This window comes from Pithys albifrons, chromosome 5, assembly GCF_047495875.1.
Source record: "Pithys albifrons albifrons isolate INPA30051 chromosome 5, PitAlb_v1, whole genome shotgun sequence".
NCBI lineage: Eukaryota > Metazoa > Chordata > Aves > Passeriformes > Thamnophilidae > Pithys > Pithys albifrons.
This window is the reverse complement of record NC_092462.1, coordinates 70,051,990-70,078,822: the sequence shown is the minus strand read 5'-3', so window position 1 is coordinate 70,078,822 and position 26,833 is coordinate 70,051,990. Positions and strand designations below refer to the sequence as shown.

Genomic DNA, 26,833 nt, shown 5'->3' with positions numbered 1-26,833 from the left:
GAGACAGACCTTGTCACGTTGCCTGGTTGTACAGTCGAGGTCTTTATTTACATCTTCTGGCTTCATCTGAAAGTCCAAACTAATGAACAGTTGCTCGCAGTTAAGGAGGAGGACTATCATTAAGAGCTAATTCTAAATAAATCTTCTGTCCTCGGTTATGCCAATGGCTGGAAGAATGGGGCAAGGAATATTTTGTTTTCTGATTTGTATATATTTTCTCTTGAATTGTACAAAAAGTACCAAGAATCTGTCCTGGGTGCAATTTGAAACACCAAATAGCCAAAAGAACACAGAAGCAACATTTCTTCTGCTGCAGAGAACAAGAGATGCAGCTTAGAAAGAAATGACCGATATATGGATAAAAAACCACATCCATGGTTATCTTGTATAAAATTTGAAAGCATCTAAAAACCATCCTGATTCAGGACATGTGTTCATCTGTCCCTTATAGTAAGAGAACATATATACTGGTTGGAAAATCATGGTTGTTTTCAGATCTCCTTTTGCAGCAGTTCTTCTGGTAGGAAAGTGATGTGGACCTCTGTCACACCACCCTGTTTTACCTGGGAATGACACCACAGGGATAGTTTTATCTCTGGTCTGTCCTGACATAACCTCTGCAGTCCACTACGCACTGTGATACCAGCACTAACATTAGCACCTGCTGACCTTTGGAATCTCTGATTGTTTTGCTTCAATCACTTGGATTACAGAGCAGTTTGTAGATACCATAGCAAAAAGGTAGACATTTTTTAAAAAATAGTAAAAATTTCCAAGGTAGCCCAGTCTGTAGTGGCTGAATCCGTGTTCTTGCTCTATCAGCTCTGTCTCCCATCCTGTGCCCAGCCTTCCTCACTCTGCTCCAGGGCTTTTCCAGCTCGTTATTTTATGGTTTATCTTGTGACTTCCATGACCTTTGTCAGGTGGGTTCACAAGCTCACTTTCTCTGTCTTTCAAGCCAAGCAGCTGCTTACACGAGCCTACCACTAAATCAGACATTTTTTTACACATTCTGTGGCACATCTGGTCAGGAAAGGCGAATTTCCCTAAAACAGCTGCGGAGAGGCCTGAAAGCCCTCACGCACCCAAACTCCTGGAAGCAAAGGGCACGGTAAAAACAGCTAAAATGCGGTGATTTTGCTGGGACCGGCCTCTTCTTCGCCCTTCGTATGAGGGCACAGGGCGGTGATTTTGTGGGGACCGGCCTCTTCTTCGCCCTTCGTATGAGGGCACAGGGCGGTGATTTTGCGGGGACCGGCCTCTTCTGCGCCCTTCGTATGAGGGCACAGGGCGGTGATTTTGTGGGGACCGGCCTCTTCTGCGCCCTTCGTATGAGGGCACAGGGCGGTGATTTTGTGGGGACCGGCCTCTTCTTCGCCCTTCGTATGAGGGCACAGGGCGGTGATTTTGTGGGGACCGGCCTCTTCTGCGCCCTTCGTATGAGGGCACAGGGCGGTGATTTTGTGGGGACCGGCCTCTTCTCTGCGCTTCATGTGAGGGCACAGGCAGTGAGCAGATGGGGCGGCGGGGACGAGGAGGGCGACAGCGGGAAGCATCCTTTAGCTCTGTGTGCGTGTGGGAAGGAACCCGAAACCCAACCCCGCGATTTACTGAGGAGAGAACGGTGTGTAACCCACGCCCGTGGGACCAGCACCGGCACCCGCCGCAGAGCGGGTCTGGCTCGGCCTCCTCTCATCGCCACCGCCCCGCCCCGCGCGCCGCCGCGCTCAGCTCCCATTGGCTGCGACGCGCCGCACTCGACTCCCATTGGCCGCGAGCCGCCACGTGCCGCCCCGCCCCGCCCCGCCCCGCCCCCCGAGCGCTCCGCTACCCGCGGCGGCGCCGCCGCGCCCATGCCCAGGCACCGCACCGGAGGTACCGCGGGGCGGGGGCGCCGGGGGCGGGGAACACACCGGGAAAACTGCGGGGAAACACCGGGAAAACAGCACGGCCAGCCTGGTGGGGGCCGGCGCGGCGGCGCGGGGCCTGCGGGTGCGGGATGGAGGGCGGGATGGAGGGTGCGGATGGAGGCTGCGGGATGCGCCCGCAGAGGCGCCCGATGGGGAGGTTGGGCTGATGATGGGCAGATGGGCGATGGGAGCAGTGTTTGCCTTGAGGGAAGGAGAGGATGTAGCCGCGGCTGTCTTCGGTTGTGCCTCTGGAGTTACATTTATAGGCTTCTGCCCATCTGCGGGATGCAGTAAGCGGTTTTTTGTGGGTGATTTTGTCTTTTCATGCTTGGAGTGATGTGAATGCAAAACAGATACGACTTCCGCTGTTGCTGCCAAAATCTTTTTATTTTCTTCAGCGCTACTCACGGAAAAGGTGTTGTTTTTTTTTTTTTTGGTTGTTTTTTTTTTTTTTTCCTGAGCTTTGTTTCGTATTTATTTTTTCTATTCCAGCAGGTGAGATCGAAATAGAAGGCTGATGTGATGCAGGAGGGATGTTTATTTTGCAGCTCTCTTTAGTTAGGGAACTGAATAGGAAATGAATCATGAAATTACTGGATGTAAACAGCTCTCCCTGTGGAAAATGGCTGGCTTTGCCTTGTTCTGAGAAAAAGGGTAGATGAAGGTGCATGTTTTAATTTTTTCTAAAGTGATTCAGGGACGCCTCAATAAAAAGGATTTTATCCCTTCTCCATAAAATCATATGGTCTTTACTAATTTTTAGTCAGACCTGTACTAACTTTGTATTTTATATTAATTTTTGATTTTATCTTGTAGCCAAATTTGTCAGTTATCTTAACCATGCATAGCTTTAGACAAAGAGGAATTTAACCCTGTAACTGTAAGATGAACTGTAAGAAATAAACCAAAACCTTGTTTAAATTAGATGATAATCTCTAAGAAATAAATCAGAAAACCTGCCTAGGTTGAGGCTTGAAGCTGGAACATTGTTTAGTTAAAAGGAAATAAAGGGCTGCAGAGATAGGAGCAACCCACTAGATCTGTTACAAGTCACCTAAAATTACTGCTTAACTTTGGGGAGGGGTTATCAGTTGTAACTAAGTATATAAACCTGGAAACATAAAAGTCTCGTTGAACATGTCTTTGGTGGAGTTATGCCACATGTTCCCAGCGCTGAATCAAAGGGAGGATTTTGTTCTATTCTCTTGGATTTGAATGTTTGTTTTTTTTAATTCAAAAGAAAACTTGTAGAGAATGCTTTATGTTTCTAAAGTGGGTTCATGTTTTTAAACGCAGCTTTTGATGGGACTGCCCAGATGCAGTTTAGAAGGGGTGTTTTCCCTGCACACTGTTACTCCATCTGTTATGCTGCAGCAAGGTTACTATCTCCCTTCAGGATCACAGAGCAGGAAACCTTGAGCTGTCTCCCAAGCCTCTGCTAAGCCAAACTCAGGGAATTCCTTTAAAAGGTCAAGATCCAGCTGGAGAGTTAGTGCGTGAAAGCATTTTGGTGCATTATCTGCTTCCTCTGGGCTGATGAGAAATGAGTTTATCCCACCTCTGGTTTCCTCGAATTTCTTAGCATTTAGCATCCTATCTTCAGAAGAGTTTCATTAAATTGGCCAAATGATTCATAGCCAGTTAGGGGCAGGATGTAGGAGGACAAAGTGTGATCACAGAAACTTCCTTTTACTGAGAAGAACAGGCTAAAAATGTTCAGATTTGTTTGCTTTACGTCCATCAGTTTAAGTGATGGATGTGAAACAATGAGGCTGCTTTGGAGTTGGAGTATTTGGAGGGCAGGTTGTTTTGTTTAGATGACAGAGCCTGGAACACATAAGTGGCTCTTGAGTTTTGATGAAGACTAATGTACTGAATAAGCCCCAGACAGTGCTTCAAACTTGTCATGGCATAGCTTTCAAACTACAAGTGAGCCTGAACAAATCCTGCTCAAATACATCAGATTTTAAAGAATCTGCAGTAGGTGCATCCAGTGCTTCAAAACCACACAACTCTAATTCAGACACAGGGCTTCTGGATCACAGAGGAGTCTTCCCTGTTACAGGCAACTATCTCTCATAAGGTCATTCTTAAATTATTAAGGACTTCCTTAAAACTTGTGTAGTTTGTTATTTTCCATTACCCCTATGGGAAGGCCATTGCTTTGCTGCTCAGGAATCTTTTGCTCATAGTCCCTACTTATTTATGTCCCCTTTTCCCTGTGTGCTAACATTGTGCTTTTGTTTGAATTGTGTGCTTTTAGCTTTGTTTACATGTTTGGTGTATCCAGGCACAAAGTCTCGACCTGTTTTGCAAAGCTGGACAAGCCAAGCTCTCTGTTCTCCTTGAGAAACTCTTCATTCACCCATCCCATCAGCATCCTCTGCAACCTGTTAGGTCCTGAAGTCTTGAATTCAGAAGTTAAGCATTAAAATTGATTCCAGCAATGTTCTTTGCTGTACTGCAGTTTCCTTTTTAGCCTTCTCTTTATGGGAGACTTTTGGCATCTCCTCTTTTGCTTCTATGGGCTGAAGTGTGACTTTACCATGATCTCTTGGAGCGTTGTTAGATGGTACTGTGGTAAAAATGCTCCTGTACTGTTAACATGGTTCCATAATTACCAGTTGTTCGGTGCTATTTTGTGGCATAATTTTAGATCTAATATGAATCATCTGGGCAGTGTAGGTCTGCTGGCATGTTTCCTTAGCCCAGTAAAGATTAATTCCAAGCCCTGTCTTTTCCAACCATTTCTTTCAGGAAAGATTTATTCCTCAAACTTCCCACATAAGGGGAAAGACACAATTTGTTTTGGCTTCCTTGCAGGGGCTCAGAAATACCTTCTGCTTGTGTGCAATGAGCTTGCCCACCTGGTGGTGGGTGATGTGCTGGGACAATGTGCTCTTTCCCTCCCATCCTGGCTGGTGTGGCTTTTCCTCAAAGTTCTGAAGTGGTGCAGTGTTTCCTCACATGTGGGTCTGTGGGCTTGGGGAGGAGGATGTGAAAGGAGCACGTGAGATGTGCGTGGGAGGGGTTTCTGAGGAGCAGTGATGGAGACATTAAAATAAGACCTTTCTGAGCAGTCTGCACCTGAATGTGTGCCTTGATGTGTGTGACACCTCTTGGTCTGATTTCTGCCACACAGGCTACATGAAAACTGGATATGACAGAAGAGATTTTGAATGTGGAACTCTTTCTTGCATTATAGCAGTAAAACTGAAGGTGTGAATGCCATGGTGGGTTCTTTAATGCAGTTTAAACCAGCTCTGAAAAAATGCAGTGATTAACACTGAGCCTCATTACGCATCACAGATGCAACAAAATGCACAAGGTGCTGCTACAGAGCTTAAAAAAATCACTGAAAAGGAAACAGATCTGTTTGTGCTTCTTCATGGATTGCATTTGCATGTTTTATATTTCTTTGACACTGGTAATAAACTGTGCAAGTGTGCTGGTTTAAAGGCGAACCAGCAGGGGAAATGAACTCACCACAAGAGAGATTATAAGTCAGAGATAAAATTTAATAATAATATTACAATAAAAACACTGACACAAAAGGGAAATTGCTTTCAACTCACAAAAACCCAGCAGTATAACCCAGTGTCCTGGGGCACAAACCCAAGGGGGTTTGTTTGCCCTTGTGCTGAGACCCCTGTGGCTCCCCCAAGTCCAGAGCAAAAGGAAAAGAAAAACCTGTTGGTGCAGGCGAGGGCTGTGGTCTGGTTGAGAGTGGTGATCTCCTCCTGTCGAGGTCCTGCTGCTCCTCTGGATCTGACGAGAAGTTACCAAAGTCTTCTTACCCACCACTTATGTACCCTCAGGGAGCACCCAGTCCCTCCCCCTGGGCAGGGACTCACACAATGGGTGATTAACTCTGGAGCCAGGGGGTATTGAACTGTTGATGGCCCATTGGCAGCTCTGCCCCCTCAGGCTGGGTGTGAAGGTGATAATGACTCCCTGGGCAGCTGCTGCTAATGGCCCATTGTCCTTGGGGAATGAATAGAGGGGGTAGAATACACAGCTTTGATCACCCCCACACAGTGTCAACTGGTCCCTCCTGTTCAACTGGGACAGCAAGACATAAAAAAACCCCACCTATTTTCAAACTTTTTATCAGCTGTTCCAGCAGCTTGTAAAAGAGATCAGACATGCAGCTTGCTGATGGTGCTGCATAGTGATGGCACAGAGCTGGCAGGGAGGTCAGACCCGGTGTGGTTTCTGCAACATGAACATTTGATTTTTGATTTGTTCCCCGTTTTTGTGAGAGCACTGTGCCACACAATCCAGGATTTTCTGTTCATATATAAACACATACATGTGCATGCAGAATTTGCGTTCATGTGCCTGCGAGTGTTTGCATCTGTTTTGTCAAGGCTTTCTTTTTTGTTTGTTTGTTAGTGTTTTGGTTTGTTTTGTTTATAGGTTTCTGAGGAGCAGCTGCCTGCTGTTGCGTGGCAGTTCATTCACTGTGCATGTTTGGCTTCAGCAGATGCTGAGGAGTGGCTGCCATCAGGTTCTGAACATCCAGAGCAGGCAGGACACTGTTTCTTACACAAGTAGCATGAAAGGGAAAACTGGGATTTGCTCCAAAAGAAAAAGGGACAAAGGGGGTTAAGAAGCCTCCTTTGTAAGAAGTAAACTTATCTTTTCAATACCACACCATTCACAACAGCAATGCTTTAACTCATCTGTTTCTTCCTGCTTGGCTGGGACACTCTTTCTGTGAGTCATTTGGGAAACAGAAAAATTCCAAATCCAAATACTGTTTTTCACCATCACAAAGCATCAGCAGCCCTGTTAAGTGTTGAAGCACATCTTGTTGATATTTCTTGTGTTTATGTATCACGTTTTTTTGCTGTTCCTCACTTTAGAGCACCTGAAAGAGGTTTCACAGAAAAGTCAGGAAAGCTTGACTCGAGAAGAGGATATCAAGGCAGAAATGAAATTAAGAGGGTGTCCCTGATTTGACCATTGAACTGTCATTTAGAACCTCATTAAGAGTTCTTTACCTATAACATTATTTTAGCAGGCACTATTAATGTTCAACAAGCTTGTTGTGAATGCTGCTGAAAGGAAGTGATGGTGTTTCACTCTGCGTATCTGTAATTAAGTGATAACTGAACTGGATTTGAGCTGGAGCAGTTTTTTTCTGTGTTCTATCTGAATGACCCAAGGTTAAAAGCACATTGCAGCCTAGTTATGTGTTTCCTTCCTGAAGGAAAAGACTGGGCAAATAGACACAATTATGTAAGGTTGTTAATGATTTCATGAGTTGGTGGTTGATGTTGGGGAGAGGGTGTAGGAATGAGCCATGAAAGAATTAGAACAAAACACAAGTAGAGTGTCATAAGGCAAGGAAAAAAAATTATGATGCCTCTAGGGCACTGCTGTTGCTTGCTGTTATTCACGGCTGTAGGCAAAACAATTTTCACCTGCCACCCTGTTCGTTCCTTTCAGAGTGTCTGTCGACTGCTCTGAAATTCTTATTTGCTCCTCAGTTCACGTTTTGCCGTTTGTGTCCACACATACAGGGTTCACTAATACATTAGTATTTTTTGAGAAGGAAGATCTTGACCAAATGAACTTCAGATTGTATAGATGACACAAGCTTTTACTTTTTATCATCTAGTTAAAAAGCCTTTCCATTCAAAATTCAGTTTCTAAGACACATTGATTACATGAGTGCATAATGTCCCATTGTAAGTGCTTATAACTATATTAAAGGCTAAACTTTTTTCTGCCATCAAGGATGTATTCTTGAACTAATCAAACCAACTGACTTCATTGGAAACAGATGTCTTGTCCAATGCTTTTTTCATTCAATAGTAATAGGGACTAAGCAAATAATATTCAAGAAAAGTTTATCAAATATCTAAATATGTTAAAATACCAACTTAACTGTAGGACTTACATAGTTGTAGATGAAGAAATAATTGACAGAAGTGTCTGATTTTTAACTTTAGCTCCACTTTTTTCCTTTGATGAGAAGCTGTCAGTCCCTAATCTGCAACAGCTCCCTGGCTTCTGTCTCTTTATTTCTTGGGATAGGAATTGGTAGGATGGTGATCAGAAGATTATGTGAAGATAAATATCCAGCACTGAATACACTGCTAGAGATCATAACACAAAAGTCTCTCATGCTTTAACGTGTTCCTGATAAGTCTCCCTCAAATCAGTAATATCTCTGGAATTTTTCCTCATGCTTGTGGTTTTAAATGATTTTTGTCATGTGCCATTGAACAAAAGTCCTGTAAGAAGATATTTCAATGTTTATTGTGTGATAGAAAGAGATTTCTCATTCAGAAGCTGTTCCTTTGGAATAACTTGTCTGTTCCTCTTCTGTCCCCACCTTTCCTGTGTATTTTGCCATTATGGATGAATGGGCCAGTCAGATAAAAGGCTTTTTACTTTCCTTGTATAGATTTTGTTTCCAAATTCAACATCTAGGCAAGTTGTTATGTTAGTTTTCCTGATCTGTTAAATCTGCGTTTAAAATGTGGATTAACTTCTGCAAAAGTCATTGAACAGTTAACCTCATGAAGTTCAGCAAGGTCCTGGACCTTGTTCAGGACCATCCCAAGCACAAATACAGGCTGAGCATAGAATGGATGGAGAGCAGGGCTGAGGAGAAGGACTTGGGAATGCTGGTGGATGAGAGGCTTGACATGAGCTGGCTTTGCCTCTGGCAGCCCAGAAACCAGCTGTGTTCTGGGCTGTATCAAAAGCAGCATGGGCAGCAGGTTGAGGGAAGGGGTATTTGCTGCTCTGCTCTGCTGACATCCCACCTGCAGTGCTGCATCCAGCTCTGGGGTCCTGAGCACAGGAAGGATGTGGATCTGCTGGAGTGAGTCCAGAGGTCATGGAGATGTTTAGAGGGGCTGGAGCCCTTCTGCTCTAGACACAAGTTGAGAAAGCTGGAGTTGTTCACCTGGAGAAGAGAAGGCTCCAGGGAGACCTTACAGCACCTTCAGGCTACAAGAGAGCCTGGAGAAGAATTTTTTACAAGGTCATGTGGTGACAGGACAAGTGGGAATGGCTTCAAACTGACAGAGGGCAGGTTTAGGTTGGATCTTAGGAAGAAATTCTTTATTGTGTGGGTAGAGAAGCACTGACACAGGTTGGCCAGATAAGCTGTGTTTGCCCCATCCCTAGAAGTGTTCAAAGTGAGGTTGGATGGGGCTTTGAGCAGCCTGGTCTAGTGGAAGGTGTCCCTGCCCATGGCAGGGAGTTGGAACTGGATGATCTTTAAGGTTCCTTCCAACCCAAACCATTCTGTGATCCTCTGAAAGTGAGGCAGTCCTTCACTATATTGCAATTTCTGATGTTTTGCTTGCTGCAATTTTCCAAATTGATTCGGTATTTTAGTAACAAACTATTTAAGCCAAAAGATAATATGTTACTGATTTTTTTATTTTTTATTTAGTGTGTGTGTGTGTGTGTGTGTGTGTGTTTAAGAAATACTCTGTTTTGAATGGATAAAAATAGCTCTAGTTGCAGTCCTAAGGCAAGTTTGACTGTACAACACTTGTGACTGCAGGGTCCTTTGAGTATAATGGGGTGCCCAACTAACTCTCCTAAGCTTCAGGTCTTTTGTTGTTTTATTACCATTTCCCCCCCCCCCCCACCCCGGAGTTATTATTGGGATGAAGCTTGATCCACTATTGGTTTTAAAAAATAAAATTGTTTAATGTGTGTTATGTAAACAGGTAGGGGTTATTTGCAAAATTTATTTCCTTATGATGCATTGTTTCCATTGAAAGGATGATTGAGTTTGAAAGCATGGGAAGGATCTGAGGGTATCATGCTTTGATAAAGAGACTTGAGAGGGAGAGTCTTGGAGGAGGAACACCCTGGGGGACTTGTGGGATACCTATGCTAGAGCAGGTAAGCTGGTAAGAGGCACAGAAGAGCACAAGAAACCCAGTGAAAATCACAGAGGGGCTGCATATAGAAAACATTTTGCACCTGACTCCAGCTCCTGCACTGCTTGTCACCTCACCAAAGGGGTTGTGACAGGCTCCATGTAACCTCTGGCAAAAATAAGGGAAGCCGAGACAAGGAGGGGAGGAGGAGGAGTGTTTGGGTTAAGTTTATCTTGTGAAAGGAAAGGAAACCCTTATGTGTTTTGTTGTTTTCTTTTCCTGAATATTAGATATTAGACGTAGGTTCCTATAGACTGTGATCAAGTTATCTCTTTATGTTTACCCGAGAGGGAGTTATTACCCACATTGTTCTCTAATGGATGAAGCTTGCTTCCTGCCTTTTCATTTTTAAAAAAGAAAGGTTCCACTTTATACTTCCCCCCAGCTGTGTTTATGGAGATGTGTGGAACTGACAGATGTAATTGCTGCCCTGTTTTGTGCTGTCCCTGCTGTAAAGCCATCCGTGTCAGTGGGAGATCCCCTTCCCTTTCCCAAACAGTGCTGAGTGCTGCTTGTTTGTGCTGGTCTTTGACAGTCTCTTCTGAAGTGATCTGATGGAGTGTACTCTCTGTAGGACGTGGAGTGATCTTGGAGTTTCCACGTGGTCTGCAGGCCTTGTTCATGCTCTCCTGCACAGCTCTCATCCTCTGATCAGTGTTTGTTTAGTGTGATTGCTCCATGAGCTGGGGCTGCTCCCTGTGCATGCTGACGTGATCCCTGTGGATACCTGACATCTCAAGGTGTGTTAGTATGAAGGCACCGGGTCCCACAGTATGAAGGTACCAGGTGAGGGCTGCAGAGTTAACTTGTCTGTGTATGGCAGGAGCAGTGTGTGTCATACCTGGAATTAAAGGTGATTGTACAAATCCTGCTGGATTGGCACTGAAAATCTCAAGGTTAGAGCAGTTCAACTTGGTGATCCATAACTAAAACCAGGGTATGGTCCTTGTAATGAATTTTGTTGATGCCTTGTAATGAATTTTGTTTACCTGTGTGGACTTGATTGGTTTGCTGCAAATCTTAGCTGAGAGCAAACTGGGCTCGTGATGTGGGTGACTGGGATGGTGGTGTCAACATCCAGTTTTGCTCAACACTCCTTTTATTCAGTGGTATAGATGCAGCCAGTAAAGAGGAGGTGGTGCTCTGGGAAAATGAGGAGCTTTTAAGGCTTAGTAGGTTCCCTGTGACCTGCTGACTTGTATCCTTGACAGGTTGTGTATGAGATAGGAGCTGTATTTGATTTCCAGCTTAACTGCTAGAGTTCTGGGGGACTGTGGAGTGTCACTTACCTCTTAGGCTTCAGTTTCATCTGTTCCAAGACAGGCATAATGCTGTTGACTTGGGTTTGTACAGTGCCTTCTTATCTGCTGAAAGGAGATTCTATTTAAAGGGATGCAGGCTTGTGCTAAAGGCCTGCAAATAGGTGTGAGAGCTCAGAGTCTGTACAATTAGTAAATACGGCTAGGTGAGTAATTAGAGAATCTTAGTAGTGCCATAATAACCAAGTTACCTGAGTTTGCGGTAAGCGGTGGGTGAAGTTTCCTTGTGGCAAAAACAATTAGGCTTTTTTTTGTCTTCCTCTGTTTTGTGGGTTATTATCACTTGCATGTTACCCTAAAAGCATCACCTGACTGTTGTTTGCTCTTTGAAGGACTTCAGATGCTGTTGTTGATCTTTATAACTCCTTGTCCCACCCTGTCTCACAGTTGTTTGTGGTATTTGACCTTTTACCGTGTATATCAGATTTGTTACTGAGAAATGATGCATGACTGTGCAGAGAGACTGAGTTCTGAATTAGATACTCTTGAAATTTCAGTGGCTTGGATTTGAGATCTGGAGGGGACAGTTCTGCCTCCTCAGCCCCTCATCCTGGTGTTTAAGAACATCAGTTTTTTGTCCAAACAGAGTGTTTTGAGGTGGCGGTAGAGGATGGTTCAAATGGGTCATATCACTATGTGAAATAAAAAGAGGTGGAAAAGAGTGTGTAGGAGATCATCCCTGAGATTAGCTTAGCTGGTTAGAGCATGGTGCTAATAACACCAGGGTTGTTGTGGGTTTGATCCCTCTGTGGGCCATTCACTTAGAAGCTGGACTTGATGATCCTTGTGGGTCCCTTTCCAGCTTGGAATATTCTGTGAACTGTGATCCCTAGATAAAAGCCTTCCCTTAGCCTTGAATTTTTTAATAGTTCTTGTGAGAGAGCTCTTGGCAGGAGAACTGAAGGAGTAAACTTTGTAGCAGAGAGGGACAAGCACTGAGATCAAAGGGAAGGAGTAGGGCTGAAATCCTTCACTATGGAGGAGCAGGCTGCACCCTTCTGTGGTTGGCTAATCAAAGGGAGTGATGCCAAGGGTGGGCAGGAAAAACCCTTACTCACATCCCTTCTTCTTTCAGGGGAAAACCAGCAGACTCAGAGATAGCACAGTGTTTCCTTGTTTGCTCACATCTTTGGTTAATGGCAGCAGCCTGCGAGAAGCTGATGTTCCAGCCTGCATTTTATTTTCCAAAATCATAAGTGGAGCGTGCTGGTAGACATTCATGGGAACTTACACAAGATAAGCAGTGAGATTGCTTCTTATTAGCTAATGGTTAGTGATCTGCCCATCTGTGAGGGAGGACTGTGCACTTCTCAGTGTTTCTTGAAGGAGAGCTGCTGCTGTGCACAGAAAATACACTAGTGCTGGCAGCTTCCTGCTCCTGCCCTATGCCAGGCAAAATTTCCTCCACTCCCCCTTTGGTGCTTGCTGCTGAAGTTGCTGGCTGTGATGTTTGGGCTGCTAAAGAGCTCAGTGGTGGATTCAGAGCAATGATGATGAGACAGGTTTACTTAACCTTGGGAAAACCAGGGAATTGGTTTGAAACATGGACTCCAGTTTTGAGGATGGCTTGTACAGGTTCTGCATGCTGGGAGCATCCTTGGAGCCTCCAGAGTACTGTAGTGCAGGGATTTGATTTTTATTCAGGGATCCTAAATACCCTGAGCATAGTATAGATTATTTTTTTTCCATGTCTGGAGTGTGTTTGACCAGATCAAACCAAAATGTTTGACAGTAACTGATGTAATTGCAACTATTAGACTTCAGGTAGCATTTTAGAATTGGGTTTTGGTGATGCTGCTGAAATGAGTGTGTTCTTGATCAGAAAATATTCAGTATTCCTGACACCATAACTAAGAACCACAGTCCTTGGGAAACAAAGTTGTGGAAGTCCTGTGAACTTTTTTCAATTCAGCAAATGTTATAATTTTTTTCTTTTTTTTCCAGCAATGCTGAGTGACAAAAACTCTGTGAAGCTGAAAAGCGACTGTTCACCTCCTGTGCAATGGTGTAAGGTGGCTGCACATGAAGATGAGAAGACCGAGCTGGTTTTTAAAAGGTACTTGCAAGTAAGTGTCATTGTCACAGCAACACAGAGGTCAGTTTTTGTTCCCAATTACAAAAAGGATGAAGAAATCAAGACATGAGATTGCCACAGGCACTGGATGGAGGCTTGGGCATTGAAAACACTTGCAAGAGCCTGAGCTCACTCATTGTAGTACCTGTTTTCCCAAGCCAAAGTGAGATCCTATTACTTTGCTCACAGGTATTTCCAGTCTTTTTTTTCATATCCAGAAAAGTAAAAGCATCTCAAAGCTTTGAAGGCTCCTGGATATTGAGTGGGTATTTTGGGGAGGTGTTTCTTCTGAAACGCTGCATCAAAAATCTTACTCCATTGTTTATAACTTGACATCAAATTACAGTTATTAAGTGTGTGCTCATGTACATCCAGAACCATGTCTGAGACCGAAGAAATTCACTACTGTGGGTGCCACATGAATTTTTAAGTCTTAAAGCTTAAGAGCCCCAAACCCAAGCTGTTGTATCCACAGTTGTTTTTGAGCACCTGAATAGTGCAGCCCCAGCTGAATCTGGGGATGCTTGATAAACTTCTGTGGATGAAAACCAGCCTCATTCATCTGCTGTGAATTCCCTGATTTCTGATTTCCATGGCTTGCAGCCTAACATGCTAAGGAAGGTTTCAGATGACCTGTAAGTGCAAAATGTAATTTATTTAAATGAGATGTGAGAACAGTGCTGCTTTTCCAGTGTTTATCTTGTTTGTAGCCTGGACTGAAAACTAAGTGACAGGATTGCATCTATTTGTTCATATGGTACAAGTTTTTTTTTTAAAAAAATATATTGAAAAGTATTAACTAATTAAGTATTAACTTAGTGTGAAAGAGTTTCAAGAAGTACTGGACACTTAGTAAGCTGTATATTTTGTAAAGGTGTTTAAACAAATGTCCAGTCCTTAGGAGACCATGGGAAGTGAAAATCAATTACGAAGTTCAAACTATATACTTGAGCATCGACCAAAGCTCTAACCAAATAATGGTGCAGTTTTTTTACAGATTGGTTTAGACATGAAATGAGTCAAGTGACTATTTTGACATCAACAGTGAGTAGTGTTCCTTAGGAATGAGAAATCAGAAGATCAAAAATACAGATAGTCTACGGTATTCAATTTTAAAGTTTGTTGGGTTTATTTTCTTTCTTCTGCATGTTTTGGGGATGTAAATAACCAAGTTAGGCTTCTCAATATAAACCTGAGCATCTAAATTCCGCTTTCTGGCCTGACAGTGAGTTGAAAGTTTTGTTTCTGTAGTTGCTATTGGCCCAAAATCTTGCAATTTGAAGTTCCATCCCTTTTTTTCAAGCTTGCAACAAAGTACATAATACTAGATAGACTGTCCTTAAAGAAGGAAACAAAACTAACTCTTGGTTTCCTTATGTGAGGGGAGGTGTTTGACTCATCAGAGACACATTGCAAGTATATGAGGCAACATGTTCCTGTCAAAGCATCTAGGTAATGTTTTTATTTTCCTGCAGATAGCTCTGAAGAGTTGTGAAAGATTTGAAGTGAACAAAGCAATAGGGGTTTTTTTGTTTGATTCAAATGCAAGTGTTCATCTGAAGTTCTTCAACTGTTACCAATTTGCTTTAAAATACTGTTTTAATAGTTGATTGAACGCTGGAAAAAAAGGTTATTTTTTGTTCCTCTCTCCTACCCCTCACCCTCCTGTTTGTTTTTAGAATTCTTGTACTATTTGTGGTTGGAGGGTGCTTCCTTTATATCCTCAAATTACATTTTGGCCCTGAAGAATGTGACAGAACAAAAATGACATATGTGGACCTCGATCGCGTAAGGGTTGGTATATTTTACCTTTTACTTTCACTTGGATTAAAAAAAAAAAGTTTATTAATTGATAATATAGAGTTATAGGGCTGTACAGCAAAGAACTAGAATGCTAAAATTATCCTTTGAGGGAAAATATATTTTGCTTCATTTCATGCCATGGAACTTCTGGTTTTTGTTCCTGGGGAGTGACAACAGAAGTTGATGGAGAAACTGGATTTTTAGGGCTAAAATGAGATAACTGTGACTTTAAGAAATGGCCATGTCATCCTACTATTGTGTCAGTGCAGGTGACACTGGTGATCAGAAAATTTATGCAAATGAAAAGTAACATATTAAAAAAAACCAAGCCACAACAACCCAAACCCAACACATTCAACCAAATGTGGTTTTTTTTTTTGTTTTTTTTTTACCTAAGCCAGCTCCCTGGTCTGTTTTGACTTGTAGTGGCTTAGATGTTTTTGGAATCATAAGGCAAATATGCAGGAGGGTGCAGCTATTACTTAATTTATTCATTTAAGGTAGCAACTACTTACTTCATATACAGTTTTGCATGTAGCTTTTAAGCAGACAATACTAAAGCCTTTGCTACTTAATCTGTTTGCACTTCATAACAGAACCTACCTGGATTAGAGCTGTTACACCTCTGTCTTGGAATGTCTCAGTGCTAAGACACAGCTTAGAGCAGAAGCCTTGATTTAAGGCAGTGTCCTAGTTGAGCAGGAGGGACCAGTTGTCACTGTGTGGGGGTGATCAAAGCTGTGTATTCTACCCCCTCTATTCATTCCCCAAGAACAATGGGCCATTAGCAGCAGCTGCCCAGGGAGTCATTATCACCTTCACACTCAGCCTGAGGGGGGCGGAGCTGCTAATGGGCCATCAACAGTTCAACAATACCCCCTGGCTCCAGAGTTAATCACCCATTGTGTGAGTCCCTGCCCAGGGGGAGGGACTGGGTGCTCCCTGAGGGTACATAAGTGGTGGGTAAGAAGACTTTAGGAACTTCTTGTCGGATCCAGAGGAGCAGCAGGACCTCGACAGGAGGAGATCACTGGTCTTACCCAGACCACAGCCCTCGCCTGCACCACCAGGTTTTTTTTCACTTCCTTTTGCTCTGGACTTGGGGGAGCCACAGGGGTCTCAGCACAAGGGCAAACAAACCCCCTTGGGTTTGTGCCCCAGGACACTGGGTTATACTGCTGGGTTTTTGTGAGTTGAAAGCAATTTCCCTTTTGTGTCAGTGTATTTATTGTAATATTATTATTAAATTTTAGCTCTGACTTATAATCTCTCTTGTGGTGAGTTCATTTCCCCTGCTGGTTCGCCTTTAAACCAGCACAGGCAGTCTTAACATTACTGCTTGTGTATCTTGCCCACCTCCCATTATATTCAGTGCATATTTTTTCCCTTCTGAGCCCTTTTCTTCTCATTTGAGTTATTTATTTTTTCAATAGCATATTCTTGATTCTGAAGAACAAACACCTGAAGACTGCATGGGCTGTGCTTATTGCTGTCTCATGGTTCATTTTGTTTGTGTTAGGTGCAGGAAGAGCAAAGAGCATTGCTCTGGTCTAGTTATGTATTAGCTAATTGCAAACTGTTTGGGGCAGTTGTCACATGATTTGCATTGATGTTACTAATAGGGTGTGGAACTGTCAGCCTTAAAAATTGAGGCTCTTCCAAAGATACGCTGGCTCTTCCCAAACTGCAGCATGAAGTTGCTCAGTTGTGCTTTGCCCAGTGTGGTGTTTATGCCCAAACTTGCAGAAAAGTTCTGGATGGTAGAGGCAGTTCTGTAGATCAATCTTGGTTAATAAAAAAGAAGGAAAAAAAAGGCAGCACAACTTCTCCCCTTGAGCACCCAGTTAAACACTTCCTGTTCCTTAACAGTACAAGAGAATTGCATTGGCAATAAATTTGAAATTTTTAGATCCTATGTTTGCTCCTTTTTTTTTTTTAATTACAGTGAAGGAAAAACAGCAGAGTTTATTGGGGAAGGGAACATGATAAGGTTTTATTTTAACTGGTAAAAGTAATACCTTTTCTGTTTCTCTTCTTCCTTACATCAGATACTGGCTTGCCATTACAGATGCTAAAAATGTACTGAGTAGTGTTTTGTTTTTATTGTGAATTGGACCAATATGTAGTTCCATCTGACACTTTAATCTTCTTATGCAATATGGAACTGTAGTCTTTTATTTTGGTAACTAGCCTTTGAGAGAAGACCTGAAACAGCCCTCCCCCCTTGCATTCCTTTTAAAGTCCTGTTTTAGTCCTTTGCAATATCACCTTAGCAATACTTATGAAAGAAGTGTTGCTCCATTCTGATTACTAAGCAAGTCCAGGCTGCTGTTTCACAGCACTTTTACCCAATGGATGTGTCTCTGGTAGAATCCCACCACAGGCAGAGCTCAGGTCATGCAGTTGAACAGCAGAGTAGAATTCCACCTGCTGCTGAGTTAGACAGGTAGAAAATCTATGCCGAGATCTTATTTGTTGCTGTAAATAACAGGACAAGTGTTCTTAAACAGCTCGCTTGCACTTAGCAGTTGTATCAGCTTGGTTTAGTCTTTAGGAAACCTCATATCTATATTTAAGTGGTTGTGTGGAGAGGCAGGTATCTGCCTTTCAGTAAATGCTTTAAAATGTGTTGTACTTTCACGTTTAAACTTTATTTAAAAAAACCCCGCGTTTGTTATACAGCTGTTGGGTTGCATTGAGAGGCTTTTGTACATTCCTGCAGCTGGCTTTGCTGACTGAAATAATCTGTGTTTTGTTGTAGAGAGCACAGCAATACACCAGTGCCGCACTGCAGGAACAGTGCCGACCTTCCTATGCCAAGAGAGAAATGAGCAGGTTATTTGCAGAGAAGTATAGCGTGGACATACCTCCCTTTGTAAGGAAAAATATAAATGAAGAAGAAGCTTTATTTAAATACGAGCCTCCATTTGGATTTCACAAGTTTTTTGATAAGCTTAAAAATCTTCTTGAACTCCTACCTGAGCATGATTTACCAGAAGATGTGAAGTCAAAACACTGTAAGCGTTGTGTTGTTGTTGGCAGTGGTGGAATTCTTCATGGATCAGAGCTGGGTCACTTACTGAATCAGTTTGATGTTGTTATAAGGTACATATTTTCCATCTGAGGATTCCAACTACTTCAGCATTACTATATGAGCCAACTTTTTTTCTAAGAGGAGAGTATCTCCAACATTTATGCAACTTGTAAGACTATTTCTGAAAGTGCTTTTGATAACTTTACTTGTAACTTGATGGAATTTGAAGACTTAGGAGCAAAATTAATTGTCATGTTCACAAGACAGGAAATGTGTCATTATCTGGGGACTTCAGATACCAAAAAAACCCCAACCTATGGGCAGAAATGAGATAGAAATCAGTGAAATCATAGACAAATAGACAATCCTGGTTTTATCAATTAATATGTTCAAGCTTTCAGAGAACTCACGTCTGCTTTTTTCCCCTTGGCTAGTTGGGATCCTTATTTGAAAGGATTTTCTATAAACCTAGTTCAAACACAATAAAATTTATTAGGTGTTTCAGTATATTATTTGCTTATACACCTTATCACACACTTGTCTTCCCTGATCTTTGCAAGGTCGGCATATGCCTTCTGTAATTGCCCACACTTGCTAACATGGGGCTTATGTGCTCTGTATTTGTGCCTTCTAAACACTGATCTTTGAACTCTCTTCCTTGTTTTTAATGATGTAAAGTCACAAATAAATTTGATACAAGCGTTTTCCCGACTTGTTCTGTAAACTATGGCTTGCTCCTCTTACAAAGGGAAGATTACATTGAGTCAGTAGCTCTTAAACTGACGCCTAAGGATTTTGGTGCATATTTTGTAGATTTTTAGAATTATATGGGTTACATGGATCTTCCTGGATTGCTCACGTATTAGAGATCATTCTGAGTGTGTATTTTGCAGGAAACTTTAGGCATCAATACAAAGGTAGGCAAACCTGTTAGCATGTGGAGGGGCAGAGAATTTGCGCTAGTTGTTCTCTGAAATTAGGGCTGGCAGTGTGAGGGTGTTGATCCACAAATTTTGCAGGACTTACACTGTTCTGCAAAACTGAGGGAGAGGGATGATGCTGTTCTTGTCAGCCATGTGCCAGCACCTGAAAGTTTTGGTGAACTGGAATGCTTTAAACTCACAGGATGCATTCCATTGCATCAGAGGGACAATATGAATGCTTTTCTGTGTGGAATACTCATGTGAGTGTGTATATATATATCTGAAAAAGGATAATATAAGCAACTTTCTGTGTGTTTTCTTCCCCTTACTCTTTTAAGCCTCTGAATTGACACAAGGCAATAGACAAGAAATTCTGCAGTACTATTTTAAGTTACTTTCCTATTCAAGCTTCTCTTTTCAAAGTTTTGCACTTATGCCATTTAATCTAGAAATAGAATTGACTTCCTCCCAGAGATAAGGGCAGGATGAGTATGTGAGGCAAGGAGGGTCTGAGAAAGCACTGTACTGTGTTCTGTTAAAAATCTGTGGGCCAAATAACAGGTGTTTGATTAGTGTCTGATATTCTAATGAGATTATAACCTGTGTTTATTAGATATAGTTTATCTCCATTATAGGTTTTTTCCCCTAGGTTAAATGATGCACCAGTTCAAGGATACACAGATCACGTTGGTAACAAAACGACCATACGGATGACTTACCCAGAAGGAGCTCCCCTTTCTGAACACGAATATCCTCCTGCAAGTTTGTTTGTGGCTGTTTTGTTTAAAAGTGTGGATTTCAATTGGCTTCAAGCAATGGTGAAAAATGAAACACTGGTATGTAATACAACAGTCTTATGTATCCTTCCTTTTTTTTGTTGTTTTCTAGTGCTTAAGATGCTGATTCATATGTTACTTCCTGTAAAAGATCCTCAGCACAATAACTTTTTGAGTTTTTTTTTAATCTCTGTCTCGTGATTACAGTGGGGCCAGCATTCATGTTGAAGCTCCATGCTGGCAGTAATACTTCTTTTTTTCTGCAGATATTGGTGGTTTGCACCAAGCTACATGAGATACTGAGTGTTTACTAAAGTGGAATTCATTTCACATTAGGTTTAAGTCCTTTGTTCAAGTCTGCAGAGCCCGGAATAGAAATGAATGCCAATCCTTTTTTTTTAACAACTAAAGCTTTTACTCCTACAAGAGGCATACATGCAGTTAAAATGTATTTGAACATTTTTCTGTGGTTCCAAAATGACAAATTACTTATTTCTCACTGAATATTTAAAGAAGTGCAGAGATTCCCGAGGAACTGATAGAAAGGGTTTCCTGTTTGCAAACTAACTTTGGACTGGTGGCTTCCACCTCTTTCAGTTTGCAGGCAGATAATTTCTGCATGTTGCAAAACTGGTAGCTACATTTCTCTGACCACAGATTGAAAACAAATGCTCTAAATTATTGAGAGGGATTTAAAAGAAAACTTGTTAAGTTTTTTAACAGTTTGATATGTGCTAGTTTAGGTACTCCAAATTCCCTTCTTAATTCTGTGATTTTTACAATATGGGATCATATAGAAGGTCTGTTTAATGTTGACCATGACTGTCTACTACTACTTTAGTCCAGAGAGTGTGTGCAGGGATATTGCCTTGTTTTCAGTTATCTGAGATGTTTTATAGAGAGATTTTCCTGAATCTCTGAATTTGTGCAAAGTGAAGAACTTCTGCTTCCTGATCTTATTTATTTATTTTTGTTTGTTTTTTTTTACTGTGTACAAGACAGTGTTGGTCTGTGACCTTCTCTGCAGCAGTGTAGTAATTTTGATGACCAGCAGCTTTGTAACTTGAGTTGGATTCCTAACATACTTGTTTTACAAGCTATCTGGCTATTCCATGTTTTAAGGTTTGGATTTGAAGGATGACTAGTACAAGGCTGGCTTCCTGTATTAAAATTTATTTTGGGGCGATTGAAAGAGTGATTGTTTTTGGGCACCTGCAGCATCCTCTTGTTAGTGAGTTGCACAATGGAAGTGTGTACTTTATGAAAAGAGTACCTGTACTTGTTTTGTGTGGCTTAGGAGAAGATCAGCTCATTCCCACCTTCTGCCTTGCTTTGCTGTTTTTGCTAATGCAGAGAGCCAGCATCTGATCTGGGAATGGGCATTCTGGAGGGAGTCCTCTGAAGAGCCACAAAGATGCTTAAGGGACTGGAGCATCTCTGCTGTGACTGATGGAGCTGGGACTGCTTAGCCTAGAGAAGGAAAGGCTCAGGTGGAACCTATTAGTGCACATCAATGTCAGAGGGGAAGGTAAAAATAGGATGGAGCCAGGCTCTTTTCTTGGTGCCCAGTGATAGGACAAGAGGCAATGGGAACAAACTGAAACACAGGAAGGTTCCTCTGAACATTAGGAAACAGTTTTACTGTGAGGATGACTGAGCACTGGCACAGGTTGTCCAGGGAGCTTGTGGAGTTGAATATCCATGGATATCTTTCTCAAAAGTCATCTAGATATCCTGAGCATCTGGCTTGAGGTGTCTGCTTGAGCCAGGGGAGTTGGACGTCTTGATATCCAACCTTGACATCTTTGTGATTCTGTGAATAGCAAACATGCTTCTTTTAAATATTCACTTTTCACTTGGCTCAGCTCTCTCTGCAGGTATTGGTACTACTGTAGTAAACTGATTCAAATTATGGGTGGAAAGACAGGAATTATTGGTACCTGTATTTGATCAGTTTAAGCTTCTGTTCCATAAAACCTGATTAAAAAATATAGTTCTGTGTCACAGCTGTATCAGTTTTATCATTTCCTTAACATTACCCATTTTCTGGACTTGAAAAATGAGTGTGATGTAGTATTTTTAATTCCATTAGTGAACATCTAATTGACTGCAGTGGCATGAGATCAGAATCTGGCTTTCTGAGTTCTGTGTAAATCCTCTCCTAAGGTTATCATTATCACTAGATGGAGGCTGTCAAAGAGCAGCTCTTCACTTCAAAGCCTAAGCACAATTGTTTTAAATCCAGTGCTTTCTTCAGAATGCCTGGTTAATGTTTCTGGAAAACTGTGGCTTCCTTCATATGTTTTTAACTGCTGCTGCCTGCCCAGTTGTGATGGGGAAGGCCTGGAGAACCTGTGGGGCTGGTGGATATGTTGACTTATTGACACAAAGTGCAGTCAAATGCTCAGAATAAACGACTTTTCCCTCTGATGTCCTCTCTGCAATTCCAAATACATTGAAGGTTTTTCCTCTTTTGGATTTGTCACTTGAGCTGTGCACTGGTATTCCTGAACCAGCTTAGCCATAAACTTTTTCCTGAATTTTTCAGAGTCACTGGTGAATTCTGTATCATGTGTTTGTTACTGTGTCTGTCTCAGAGTTTCCATTTGAACTATATTTTTTATTTCTCTCAGCCTCTGTGGGTGCGGCTCTTCTTTTGGAGGCAGGTTGCTGAGAAAATCCCTTTTACATCAAAGCAGTTTCGGATTCTAAATCCAGTCATTATCAAAGAGACAGCTTTGGACATTTTACAGTTTCCTGAGCCTCGATCAAAATTCTGGGGTTGGGATAAGGTAAGAAGTTTCTTTTTACCAGAAGGAAACAGTAAAATACAAGGTGAATAAAATGAGAAACTGAAAAAGGTTTTTTGGCTTTTTACTTTGTGCAGTTTCAGAGCTGGCCTGAAGTAATAGGGTATTTATGTGCTCTCAAAGGCCTCTTGTATTTTCTCATGCAAAATCAAAGTAAGATTTCAGCTCACCTTTTTAGATGAGGTATTATTTCTGTGCATGCTGACATGAAATGGCATTCAGATGCTGAGACACAAATTCACTCCAGTAGACTGTGTTCACTCACACATATTTGTGACTGGTGTGAAATATTCAAAAGCACACGTTTGATATATGTTAAGTGTGCTAAGAACAGCCCTGTTAAGCCAAACCAGCCACCAGCTGTAGGCAGATGTGTCTCCAGCTGCAGGGAAAGCAGAGAGGGTCTGGAAGCCAGGCCAGTTTAAAGCAACTTTCCAGCTGTTGGAATTGCTACGTGTGCCAGAGTGCTCAGGGCATATCCTCCCTCCATGTCCTTTGCTCCAGCAGCAGTACAGAGTGATGAACTGCCTGGCTTAAGTATACACTGCATTTTTTGTTATTTTAATTACAAGCTTGAGAAATTAAATGTCACTCGTTCTCTTGAACTCTGTGTGAAGGCGTTTAATGTTATTGCACCAATCTTTGAAGGATCTTCTTATATTTATTTATCAGAATAACATAACTTGCCAAGCTATGTACCTTAGTTGTGTCATAGTATATTTGCCTTCTTCACAGGTTGTTCAGTGAGAAGTCATGTTTTGAGGAGTATTGTTAGAGAGCCTCTTGTTGCTTAAGACTGCAATAAGTGTACCTCAAGAATTGTCAAGTTTAACTGCATGTCAGGAGTTGTTTGAGTGTTTGGAGTGAGGGTTCACTTGCAGTTTAACAACACAGTAAGAGGGCATTTTGCCTTCATAGAAAAAAATTCAGTGTTGACAGCCAAAAGCCTCATTAAAGGCAAATACTCAAGTTATATTGATGTTTTGCCCTGGAGTATTTAGTTTTACTTGGTCGTTGAATTGATTGTTAGTTTTAATTAATTGTTTTGATTTCAGTTTTAAATGAGGAGAGGGAATAGACAAAACCATTAAACTTTGTGTATATATATGTATAGATAGACAGATATAGATATATATATAGATATATACACACACCCATAGTATATTTAAATGTTTATAAAAACTGGTAAAGGACTATAAGTTTGAAATGAGGAAACTTCATTTTTTACCCTTTTTAGAACGTACCTACAATTGGAGTCACAGCAGTTGTTCTGGCCACACATTTATGTGATGAAGTGAGCTTAGCAGGATTTGGGTATGACCTCGATCAGCCCAGCACACCTTTGCACTATTACAACAACCTCTGCATGGCTGCCATGAACAGACAAACTATGCACAATGTGACAAGCGAAACAAAATTCCTGCAAAAACTGGTCAAAGAAAAAGTTGTCAAAGACCTCACTGGAGGGATACATTGTGAATTCTGCAGCAAAGACAGCTGGTGACTGACGTGCAGCATGGACAGGCTTTGTTAAATTTCCAGAGGTTCACCTGGAATCAACACTTTTGCTACCTTTAGCTCTTTAAAGTGTATAAAAAATGGACGTGGAATCCCTACTGCCTTTTTTACTGTCACGTTCAATTTTTGGACTTGTAAATGAATTTTGTTGTCAGATTTTACTTTGCACATTTTTGTGAATAGCTGTGTAAATATGACTTGGAGATGAAAGAGATCCATATAAAGTATTTAATGTTTTGTCTGAATAAAAGCAGATTTTTTATTTTCAGATGTACATGGAACACACATCACTGGCCTGAAATGTCTAAGAGCGTACAAGTGTTATTTTCCACTGAACCTACTGCCTTTGTTGTTCCAGTTCTTGGTGTCTGACTCCGTTTCTTGCATGCCATGAAAAGAAAGGCATGTGCTTCTCAAGTCCTCCATTACTTGAATTTGAGTGCTGCGTTTCCCCCTCAAATATTTATATGTTTTTGGTTTCATGCTAATACGGTTTTTTGGTATGAAGGACAAATGTGGGAGTTGAGTTGAAGGAAAAGGAATTGTTGTGGCAACAAGTGGGTACTAAGTATCTTGGCATTTATAAGTGATATTAAAATCATTGATGTATTAATGTGTTGGGTTCAAATACTGCTTTGTCATGAGGCACATTTGGGCCCAGGGCGCTCTGGAAGAGGATTTAGCCAGGAGGAGGCTTTAACCCAAACTGTCTCATTTGTCATTTCCATTCCTGACCACCCAGCTAGATGTTTCTAAGGAGGTGATTTGCAGCAAGAGTTCAACTACCCAAACTGAAGAAGTGGCATTAATACAAAAGTACTCTTTTTTTTTTTCTTGAGTGACTTGAGAATTGCTGGTTCTATAAAACATCAGTTTGTATGACTTACTCAGCAATAATAGAATCTATGACTAGGTTAACATTTCCATTGGTTAATTTTATGGTCTTTAATTAATTATAGATATCATCACCTTAATAGGTTGCAATGCTGATAACCCTTATGAACTCTAGTGTTGACACAGAGGTAGATTGTTGGTCTTCTCCTATGAACTTTTAAGTCAGCAGTTGGATGGGTGTGTATAAGTTAAGAAGAAAATAACTTTGAGAAAATAGTATAATTTAGTAACAACTATGTAACAGCTGAAACCAGCATATTTAAAAAGGCAAAAATAATAAATAAAGCTATAGATACATGTTTTTTTGACTGGAAACCAGTGCCCTGGAAAGCCATAGCACTGGGCTGTGCAGATCTGTAAGCAAGTTTTGATGTTCATTTTATTTTGTAACTACTAGAGCAGTAGATATGACTGTTTGCACTGACTAGTGTTGCTCAATGTATGGTATGTGAAAAACGATTTCTTTGGAAATGAAAGCTCGTTAGCAAATTGATCAAAGGTCAGCATAGAAACTTTGTTTGTAGTCGTGGACTCTTCATATGTGAATGTTCCCACCTTTTTTCTTCTGGTACAGGCAAAGATATGAATGTAGTTGTAGTTTTGAAGTTTCAAAATACTAATGGGGAAATGCAAGCTTAGTGTGGTTGTGTTTTGGGTTTTTTTCCCTTGGAAAGAAGGTCCAATAAATGATAATGTTAGAGCACAGGAGCAGGGAGCTGGTTCTAATTGTTATTCTAAAAGACAATAAAATGACTTCAGGTAATAAATCATAATTCTGGAGAAAGTTGTGGACCTTATCTTTCATAAATCCCATGCACCTGCATGTCCTTGAAAGCCAGCTGTGGGTGGTGAGCCAATTTGAAAATCAGAAATTCTTATCTTTGGCACTGTCTGTGTTCAAAACAATCATATAAATCTAGCCTCCTCCTCCATGAAAAACATTCATTTTTATACTTGCAATAAATTTCTAGTCTGTGTTTTTCTTGTAAGTATAGTATATTGTTTAATTTAAAAGTATTTCATGTGTGAAGAGTTTTATACAAATATTCTTTTAGTTAATATATTAAAATACACTAATTATTTTCTCCTGATATTTAAACTGGAAGCAAAATATCCTAATTTAATTTAGTATTAGTGATATTTTGGAAGATTCAGAACGTGTGCACTGGGGGGATATCCTGAATACACCCAAAGTATGTGTTACTGAGTGCTTGGTCCCTCACCATTGCTTTATTCAGCAAATTAAAAATAATCAGGTTGATGAATGTAAACGCCAATGGCTTTTTGTAGATGCTGTACTTACTGTCAGATTCTCAGATCATGTTGATGTAGGATTAGATTATTTTCCTACCAGTTTTATGGCTTGTGATGGAACCTTGTTCTCCGTGGTGTGTGTACTGCATTGAACATCCCTGCAGAGACTCAGCCCTCTGTGAAATGGCAGCCAAAAGCAATAAACTGATGAAACCACTTTCTATTTATGTATTTGTCGCTCAGTTTGCCATTTATTCTCTCTCCTTTATTAAGGACTTTACATGTCTTACAAGTCCAGTTGAAAGTCTTGATGTAATCCCAGGCACTCAAGGGAATGTAGTAGCTGGTAACTCTTTCTAAGTTCATTTATACTTTTTATTACCTGTCAGTGGAATTATCTGTCTGGTGCCTGGAAGAGAGAATCCATCTCAACACTGATCATATCACAGGCTTCCCAGATTTTGAAGTTAATGTGGATGAAAGTATTTCTGACTGGGTTACAGCAGTGACTTTAAGTTCAGGGATGTGTCTCCCTCAATGGTGGAAACAGACTGCAGCCTCTGGTCTGTGCCTCAGCCTTGCTGGAGGTGAGGTAAGAA

General features: G+C 41.4%; 1 protein-coding gene across 7 annotated transcripts; it reads left to right on the top strand.

Annotated features, from left to right (window-relative positions):
- The first annotated feature begins 1,804 nt into the window (after positions 1 to 1,804).
- On the top strand, positions 1,805 to 26,461 carry ST3GAL5 (ST3 beta-galactoside alpha-2,3-sialyltransferase 5). 7 transcript variants are annotated; one of them, XM_071556999.1, is made up of 7 exons: positions 1,805 to 1,875; positions 13,093 to 13,214; positions 14,902 to 15,016; positions 17,787 to 18,130; positions 19,632 to 19,818; positions 22,392 to 22,550; positions 23,806 to 26,461. In XM_071556999.1, exons 2-7 carry the CDS (start codon positions 13,171 to 13,173, stop codon positions 24,070 to 24,072), a joined length of 1,116 nt encoding a protein of 371 aa, XP_071413100.1. In that variant the 5' UTR covers positions 1,805 to 1,875; positions 13,093 to 13,170; the 3' UTR covers positions 24,073 to 26,461. The 7 variants fall into 7 exon arrangements, with proteins under 7 accessions (XP_071413100.1, XP_071413094.1, XP_071413097.1 ...); XM_071556993.1 differs by having other exon boundaries at positions 1,811 to 1,875; positions 13,093 to 13,204; XM_071556996.1 differs by lacking the exon at positions 1,805 to 1,875 and adding an exon at positions 1,876 to 1,959 and having other exon boundaries at positions 13,093 to 13,204.
- The last annotated feature ends 372 nt before the right edge of the window (positions 26,462 to 26,833 follow it).

Excerpts from the sequence above, each read along its gene's own strand:
- ST3GAL5 (XM_071556992.1), top strand. The coding sequence starts at position 2,095 with ATGGGAGCAGTGTTTGCCTTGAGGGAAGGAGAGGATGTAGCCGCGGCT. Across the intron at positions 13,205-14,901 it reads ACCGAGCTGGTTTTTAAAAG|AATTCTTGTACTATTTGTGG; the intron begins GTACTTGCAAGT and ends GTTTGTTTTTAG. Across the intron at positions 22,551-23,805 it reads AATTCTGGGGTTGGGATAAG|AACGTACCTACAATTGGAGT; the intron begins GTAAGAAGTTTC and ends TACCCTTTTTAG.